At 52.2% G+C, this 8,549-nt stretch overlaps 1 protein-coding gene across 1 annotated transcript; it reads right to left on the bottom strand.

Moving 5' to 3' along the window:
• Positions 1-613: 613 nt before the first annotated feature.
• On the bottom strand, positions 614-8,442 carry ZC3H12A (zinc finger CCCH-type containing 12A). The gene is made up of 5 exons (XM_027668673.1): positions 8,022-8,442; positions 4,980-5,119; positions 4,225-4,459; positions 3,622-3,728; positions 614-3,519 (listed from the first exon to the last, which is right to left on the bottom strand). Exons 1-5 carry the CDS (start codon positions 8,420-8,422, stop codon positions 2,504-2,506), a joined length of 1,899 nt encoding a protein of 632 aa, XP_027524474.1. The 5' UTR covers positions 8,423-8,442; the 3' UTR covers positions 614-2,503.
• Positions 8,443-8,549: the final 107 nt, after the last annotated feature.

Below are 8,549 nucleotides of genomic sequence, written 5' to 3'. Positions count from 1 at the left end.
AGTTTGAATACAGACCATAAAGTTATTTAACTGGTGAGATAAGAATGTGCTGTGCTGCACTGGAGCAGGTGGGAGGGGAAGATCCTTACACAGCAATGTGAGCACTGATATTCCTGCTGCACTTCCAGTCCATAACAAACCTTCAGAGCAAAGTCTGGACAGTTTGCATATTCCACACTCAACAGCTGACATGGATGTGCCATAACTGAATAAAATATGTATTTGTTTCCATACTGTACTATGGAATTGTCCCTTAAAACTGAACACAGCTCACGCTGATTTCAAAAGTCCCATGAGTGTTCTGTGCTTTAGCACCCAAGACACCCACAACTCCTCTGGTTCCACCTTCCCCTGCCAGTGCCTGCCCCAGGCACTGAGAAACCCCAGTGCTGCCAAACAAACAGCAAACGCTGCTCATGCTCTTATCTGCCACAGCACTTGGATGTTTTGGTCTCGCTGTATCAATTAACAGCCCGTCAATAACAAGCCCTCAGACTGCATATGGAGATCGAAGCCTGTCAGGGGAACCCAGGGGAGAAGGATAATTTCTGACTTTTCATGGAATGCCAGCCAAAATGTTGAATGTTCCTCCAAAAAGCCACCAGAGACCAAATATGCCAACTCAGCAGTTTTTATTTATATAACACAGTTCTTCCTTTGCCATGGCTGTCACATGGCCACTCGGTACGTGACTATACTGCACAGTGATACAGAAAATTCAGCAAGTGTCAGCTGGGGAGTACAAAATGTTAATCTTCTGATTGCAAGAGAAGCAGCAGATACCAGCATTCCACCAGAAACACAAACCCACCTCGCCCAGTAACACATGGCTGAGGCAAGAACAGCACTGAGTAAAACTGCAAGCAGCAAAGTGCTGGACAATAACATTTAAAAACCATTTTTCCTGTAATTTACAAATATGCAAAGTATCAGGTTACTTAAAATTAAGAAGCATTTTGCTTACTAACATGAAACATTACTAATTTGTAATGTATCATTATTAACCAGGTATACAGGTTTCTGTGTCCCTGTGGTCTCGTGGCACATGGTGCCAGTCTGGGCAGGTCACTCCTCGGACATAAGAGGGAAGAGCAGGAATGGACAACACTGTTCCCAGGAGGGTTCCAGGACCAGCTGCATTCCACTCTCCACTTCCTAATTTGCCACTCAACGACCTTGGTTTAACCACAGAAGGGCGTATTGTATTTAGAAAACAACAACACACACAGATACAATGTGTATCAACAAATCAACTGCTTCTGGCCTGCAAGTGCCAGGAACATCTCTGCATCCCAAGCACAGCGAAATTCCAGGACCAGAACCAATTACTACAGCAACTGGGTTTGCATGTTTAAAATCTCTTACAGTATCTACAGTAGAAAACATCTTACAGAGTAAGAGGAAATGAAACAGGAACAGTCTTGCCAAATAACTCTTATTCTACAATTCTGGATGCTGCTCTAGCTGGGCACAGCCAAAGGGGATGGGGGAACATTGGTGAGGAAGATGAAGCAACAGCTTTACAGAAAGAAATATTAAGGACTCCTCAGGGAGGGCCCTGGCAGCAGTCCAGATGTGACTACAGCTGTTCTATTGCTGTCTGAAGGCAAAAGGCACATCATAAACCCTCATCAGCACTGCACAGACCCAGCCTGGGCCAGGGACCAGCAAGGTGACTGTCCCAGAGCAGCACCCACAGGGTGCTCAGGTCACCCCCCTGCTCTGACACTGCAGTTGTCAGCACATGCAGCTCTGGAGCAGTGTCTGCCACTCCTCCTGAGTCAGGATTGAGCTCCTGGCTCCTGGTCTCCAGGAGCTGAGCAGCTCACTAAGCACTTGTGGGAGAATTACCTCACCTCAGGAAGGAAAGCTGAGGTGGGAGCGTTGTGGAAAGCATCAAAGAAGTGCACCAGTAAGACCAAATTAAAGTCAGCTAAACCCATCTTTAGACTGGATTTACAACCCAACATTTGCCACAGATCCACATGGTGGGATTTAGGAAAGAGGCTTAGTGAGGAGCTAAGAACAGTTTTGACAATGCATTTGGGTCTTCACAAACCAGCCACAGGCCACTGCAAAGGCAGCATCCCCTTTTCTCTTAGAGCCTCCCCGAGTTTTCCCTCTTAGCTCCATAGTGCTCAAAGCCATCTCAAAACTGAAGGTAATGGGAGGGGCAAGGACACATCCAGTTCTGGACAACTGCAGTAATTCAGAGTGTGCCAGATCCTCATGAACCCCAAATGAACAGTCCTGCTCTGGAGCTGCAGCCTCTGCTCCCACTCAGCAGCCCCTGGGGAAGATGGGGCCCCAGGTGCTCTCACCTCTCCAAAGGGCACACGGTCACAGCCAGAGCAGAATTTGCTGTGAGCGCCCCACACCTGGCATCCAGCACCCAGTCGGACTCCGGTACTTCCAAGGAATAAGGAGGAGCACTCAGAAGGCACCTGTGGCAGCTGCAGAGGCAAACACAGCCCCCTCAAGCTGTCCCCATGCCCGGCTGCCCTCACAAGCCCGGGTTCTGAGCCTTGTAGGTGAGGATCTCGGCAGCCAGGCGCTGGGGGTCCAGCAGCCGCGGGAAGCGGCTCATGACGGCGTCCACCAGGTGCGGGTGGAAGATGCCGCACAGCTTGACGTGCACGCTGGCCCGCTCCTCTGCAAACTGCTCCGAGCCAGCCCAGGGCCCTGAGTCCCCGTAGGCCGGGCCCAGGCCCCTCTGCAGTGCCCGGGGGTCGCGGGCCCCGGGGGATCGGGCCTGGGGCAGCGGGAACGGCTCCGACCAGAATTCCCGCGAGGGGGGCGGGGGGGCACTGAACTCGCTGGGCAGGCTGAACTGCCCCGCACTGCCCGGGTGCACGGGCACCCCATAGCCCGAGAAAGAGTGGGGTGCTCCGGAGTGAGAGACCTCAGGGCTGTACTGCAAGAAGCTAGCACCAGAGGAGGAAGATTTATGGGAGCCGTGCTTGTAAGAGACCAGGTCGTTCTGCTCTAAGCTGGGAGAATGTGGGTACACGGGTCTCTGCCTACCACAGCTGCAGACAGACACCTGCTCAGCATGGGAATGATCACAGTGACTGGTACATCTGTGAGGCCACATGTCAGACAGCTGGTTCTCCAGAGACCCGATGCCTGAGTCGAGACGCTCCTGAGAGATATAAGACAGAGAGTCCATGTGAGGCTGTTGGTACCTGTCAGAGGACCTGTGGCTCCCACTGTTCAGGGGGACACCTGACACACAGCCTTTGGCCTGAAGGGGAACGTCGCTGGGCTTGGCTTTGTGGGCCGAGCTCTTCCTGTCTGCAGAGACCTTCTGCAAAGAGCTTTTGTCACTCTCTGTGGGCACAGAGCACAAGAGCTCTGCCTGGGAGACTCTTCTGCCCTTTTTCTCCTCCTTGGCACTGGTGCTTCTGGTTGGGGACAGCCTTGCATTGGCACGGAGTTCGTCAGCCAACGAGCGCTGGGGCTGGTTGATCCTTTCAGGGTGGTAGAACTTACACTTAATTCCATAAGTGCATTTCTTCCCTGCGAGGAAAGGCAGAGCATGGAATGAGCAGCTGGATTGGGCTAAATTATGAATGACACTTGCACAGTCACCTCATCCTTCACATGTAGGAGGCATCTTACCATAAGGGCACTGCTGTTTCTTGTGTTCTGGCACCACGGGTTTCTTCCTGAGGAAGTTGTCCAGGCTGGGGCCGTGACGCCCTAGGGGATCATCTGGAGGCATAAACCTAAAGAAAAACAAATTTCAGTCAGGAACAGCTCACTTTTCTGGGTCAGGATTTCACTTCTTCTCAAGGTCCCCAAATGCACTGAATATTAAAAGCTATCTGAGCCCCACAGAGCTCTCCCACTTTCTGCAGAGATAACCCTCCTGTCACCCAGTCCACACCAGCACAAAAAGCTTCCCTTCAAGCACAGAAGAGGTTTAGTGCTCAGTTGCTGACCAGAATTAGTACCTGCTGCTGGGCCTGCTAACAATTGTTCTGTGAGGAAATCAAGCCCTGGAGCTCTCCTGGGAATTTCACTACAACAGAGCTCCTGGCTCCACACCACGAGCAGCTATCTGAGACGCCTCCAACTCCTTTTGCCTTTGTATCCCTCCAGCTTTTTTTAATTGTGTACCAGCATTCGCTCTTTTCACGCATCGCTTGCTGTTGCTTCATTAAAACAAGCCAGCAGGCTCACAGGGACCTCTCTCCAAAGCCCGGGAGGACGGGGCCGTACTTGTCATTGACGAAGGAATACATCAGCAGCCGCTCCTCGATGAACTTCTTCCACTCGGGCCGCTCGCTCTGCAGGTCCCGGTAGGTGTCGTTGGACACGACGATGCCGTCGGACTCGTGGGCCAGCTTGACGATGAACCGGTCGTCGTAGCACACCACGCGCTTGCCCCCGACCCGCCGGGACGGCGTGAACACCAGGATCTTCTTCTTCTCCAGGTCACGGAGGATGTACTGGTCTGGAACACACGCAGCTGTGAGCACACCCGCACAGCCCGGGGGCCTTCACGCACACAGAGCGTCAGTGGAAGAGAACAACAACATCCAGGCGAAGTCACCCCATCTCTCCACAACCCAGACTGTGCTTGACCCCCATCATCTCTGTTCCAAGTCACTCAGGAATCTCAGATGTTTACAAGTTCAGAGAAAACTCCCCTCAATTTGAATAATTCTGACTAAACATGCTTCAGTCAAATACAGCACAAAGGGAGGAGCGGGAATCAAGAAATGAGACAAAAAGTTATGAAGCAGAGCAGTATTACATTTGGTTCTCAGAATTACTCCAGCTGATTAAGGCAAAACCTTGCTCAGGAGAGAAGTTAATGACTAATTCTCCCTGGTCAGCTCGGCTGGCTGTATCTCCTACTACTCAGACCTTCCATTCTGAAGTTAATTACTGACTTAGGCAGAACTCTGCAAGCTCATTAAGTGACACAGAGTCAGCCTGAAAAGCTACTTTTGGTTTTCATATTTCCACACCTGTTATGAGTACATCTGGTCGGGGTTGCTCCTTCCTCCATGACGGCACAAAGACTGTGATATCCTTGTGTCCCCTGTCCCAGAACCACTGGACAGCCAAAAGGATACCTCGGCAGGAGAACACTTCTTTATTCCCATGGCTGCAGCGAAGGAGAAAATTAAGGATTTCATTAACTTCCTTATCCAGTACAGACCAGTCAGCCAATGCACCAAGCAAAGGGAGCCAGCAAGTTGGACAAGCTTCAGTGAAGTGTTGAGGAGCACAGGCAGCATTGGGTGCTTGTCTCGTGTAGACACCCTCACCCAGACCTGCCCAACCTCACTGTTCCCTTCAGCACCTCAGGATACCAGTAAACACCCAAATCCTCACTGGGAAGGAGCAGCTGGAACTGTTGCAGCTGCTCTGAAACAGCCTCTGCTTCAACCCTGGACTCCCAGTGGTTATTTTTAGCCCTGAGCACAATGTGATCCCAACCCCCCTTAGTTCTACACTGCCAGCTAATGCCAGTGGCTGTCCCCTGCCAGGGTGCACTGGTCTCTCACTGGCAGTTTGCTTGCAAAGTTGCTATGATCACTTCAGGAAAACAAGATATTTTACGCACTCTTTATGCTTCTTCATTACATTCTGGCTCAAAAACTCAGCTACAAATGCACTATTTGCACAAAATGGAAGCATCTCCTGTGAACATGATCAGTGCTGGATGAATGAACAGCTCATGGCAGTTGAAGAACAGAGTTTGACAACCATGTCAGAAGCCACGTACCAACACAAAAATGCTTCTTAATGATTCACTAGGTCATATCAATAAGTTTCCAGAACTTCTAAGAGGAAACTACCTCTCCTGTTTTACAAGCAGTAGTATTTACAGTGCAATCAGCTCTTATGCTGATAATGGTTCTGGCAAACTTTCAACTTCTCTCTATTCCAGCCCGGTCTGTGGCTCTGGGGATCCAGCAGCCTGCATTCCCTGAGGGCATTCTAGGAACATGCACTACACTGAAGGCAGCTGCTCTTACAATTCAGGAATTTTCTCCACCTGGTCACTACCTCTCCCGAGTCTTACTCTTCCATCCACACCTGAGTGACATTTCAGCTCCCCCAGCCTTCAGCAGCCCAGGGGGCTCCTCCCCAGAGCCATTCCTGCAGAGGCACCACAACAGAGAAACTTCACTTCCCCTCCTGGCCTCACCCTTTCGCTGAAACTACAAAGGAAGTTGAAGAGCTGTACAAAGATACTTATTCTAAAAGAACTAAAACACTTGGCAACACGACTAACATAGAAAAAGATGCCTAACATATCTCCAATAAAAATCCCAAGTTACAGAAGGCTCACAGTCACCATCAGAAGGGTGCTCCAAAAATTTTCTCTAACATCAGATGAGTATAGCTATAAATATCCAGACGTAATCTTTTAGAGGGATATGTAAAAAACCAATGTTTTTTGGTGGGTTGTAAGTTTTAGTTCAGGTTTTGAGTCCCTGCTACCAACCTCAAACCTCCAGAAAGCAGCTAATTGGGCTGATCTGATTTGGCAGCAGCCAAAGAAAAATTCCCTTAGAAGGAAGTAAAAACTAATTTCCACTGTGATTTGCATAAGTTTGTCAAGAGCTGTTGAGGGAGGCCCCGGTACACACTGCAAATGAATCAGCAGGGAACATCACACCATCAATACAGGAAGTTTCAGAATGGAATTCCCCTTCTAGCAAATTGCTTAAAGAAAGCCATACTGCTTCTCTCCTGTGAGACCCTGGGCTCTGGCCTGCCCTGACTCACAGTTGCTGTGAGTTCCCCTCTGCATTTTGGGATAACTTTGACTGGTAAGAGGCTCCTCATTCACAAACACACCCAATCCTGCTGTTAAAGCTCGAGCACTTATCCAAGGTAAACTTCACTGCCAGAGTCACTTATCAGCCCAAGCTCACAATGGGCCATTTTCCATAGTGTCTGAAAAACTGTGGAGAGGGCTGGAATAGGAACAGGCTCTCCTACAGGGACCCTGGGCATGGCTTTCACACTCCACTGCCATCCCCATTTCCTCGTTTGCCCTGGGCTCTGCCCCAGCTGCACAGCCAACTGTGCCCCATCTTTTCACAGTCCTGTTCTCGGAACTGTCAACCAGGGCTTGGAGAAAAACCACACCTGCAAACCAACCTCCGTGCAGCACTTTCACCTCAGACAAACCTACCACAACACATGTAGAGGCTCTGCCTGCACCCAGGATTATTTTTTATAAAATCTGCACACAAACGTACACAGCAAAGGAAGTGGCTTCTGCAACAGCTGCAACAGAAAGAGCTCTCAGAGCCCAATTCTGAACCCTGTGCATTAAATTAAAGAGAGTCCAGGACCACCCCAAGTAGAGGTGGGGAGCAGCTGGGGTTGGGGTGGGAGCAAAACCCAGGATGAAAGTTGGGACACCACACCAACAAATATCCAGCCCTGAGATTCTGGGTGCTCTGGTCACAGCGTCTGACAGGACCTGGGGCAGCAGCACCAGGACACTCAAGATGCTGAGGATGAGCCACAGCCTTGCTTTGGTGACACCTTCAACACTTCATTCTCTACATTGTACAGAAATTCACCAAACTACAAGAGTCACAATTTGGAGACTGGGCTCCAACACAGGAGACAGCTCTGTATTACAAAGTCTTCTCTAATTAACCCTATAATTATTTATTGAGCAACTTCCTGACACGGAAACTTACACAAAGACACTGATTAAGAGGACAATGTATCTTCAGTTATCCCCTCAGCGCTGGAGCACAAGAGGAAAGGTGTGTTCGCAGGAAGCTCGGCTGCCCTGTCACTGCCCCGTGACCGCTGGCTCCGGGCGGGCAGAGCCGTGCCAGGACCAGCCCGCACTGGCAAACGTGCTGCTCGTCCCCGTGAGAGCCGTGCGTGCTGGCGAGGCACCTCGGAAAGTATTACCAGCCCCCGTCCGGCACCCAGCGGTGCCTGCTTTGAGCGAGGAACCCGGAGCCTTCCCCCGTGCGCCTGGCACAGCTCAAACGAGCGGTCACACAACCCAGCCCCGCACGCACCTCATGGCCACGTTGCTGCCATCGATGACGATGGGCTTCAGGTTGTTGCTCTCGGTCTCCTCGGGGCCGGGCGCGGGGGATTTGTTACCGGTGCCCCCCCGGGGGACCAGCGGGGCCTCGCCGGGCTCGGGCGGGGCTTCGGAGCCGTCCCGCTCGGCCGGGCCGTGCTTCACCAGCTCCCCCAGCACCGTGTTGGTGTCGGCGCCCAGGCCCAGCTTCTGCAGCACGACGCGGATCTCCTCCGAGGAGTAGCCGAGCTTGCGGAAGAAATCCACCTTCAGCTGCAGCTCGGGGCCGTCCCCGGGCCCCTCGGGGCTCTCCCTGCCGCTCATCCCCGCCGCGGGCCGGGCCGCGCCCGGCAGCGCCTCAGGCCAGCCCGGGGCGACGCTGCCCGCGCTCATGGCTCCCGGCGGGGCACCCGCGGCCTCCGCTCGCCGTCCGGACCTGCGGGGCGACAGCGGCGTCAGCAGCGGCCCCGCCACCTCCGCTCCCCTCCCGGCCCGGCCGAGCCCCCGCCCCGGAGCCGCC

This window comes from Corapipo altera, unplaced genomic scaffold (assembly GCF_003945725.1).
Source record: "Corapipo altera isolate COAL_440 unplaced genomic scaffold, ASM394572v1 297, whole genome shotgun sequence".
Classification (NCBI taxonomy): Eukaryota; Metazoa; Chordata; class Aves; order Passeriformes; family Pipridae; genus Corapipo; species Corapipo altera.
The sequence above is the reverse complement of the archived record's forward strand: the minus strand, read 5'-3'. Positions and strand labels throughout refer to the sequence as shown.

What these genes read in the sequence shown, in the direction of transcription:
- ZC3H12A (XM_027668673.1), bottom strand. Translation starts at nt 8,422, where the DNA reads ATGAGCGCGGGCAGCGTCGCCCCGGGCTGGCCTGAGGCGCTGCCGGGC. An exon ending in ACCAGATGTACTCATAACAG is followed by an intron (nt 4,460 to 4,979) that starts GTGTGGAAATAT and finishes CGTGTGTTCCAG; the next exon opens with ACCAGTACATCCTCCGTGAC. An exon ending in GAAACAGCAGTGCCCTTATG is followed by an intron (nt 3,520 to 3,621) that starts GTAAGATGCCTC and finishes CTTTCCTCGCAG; the next exon opens with GGAAGAAATGCACTTATGGA.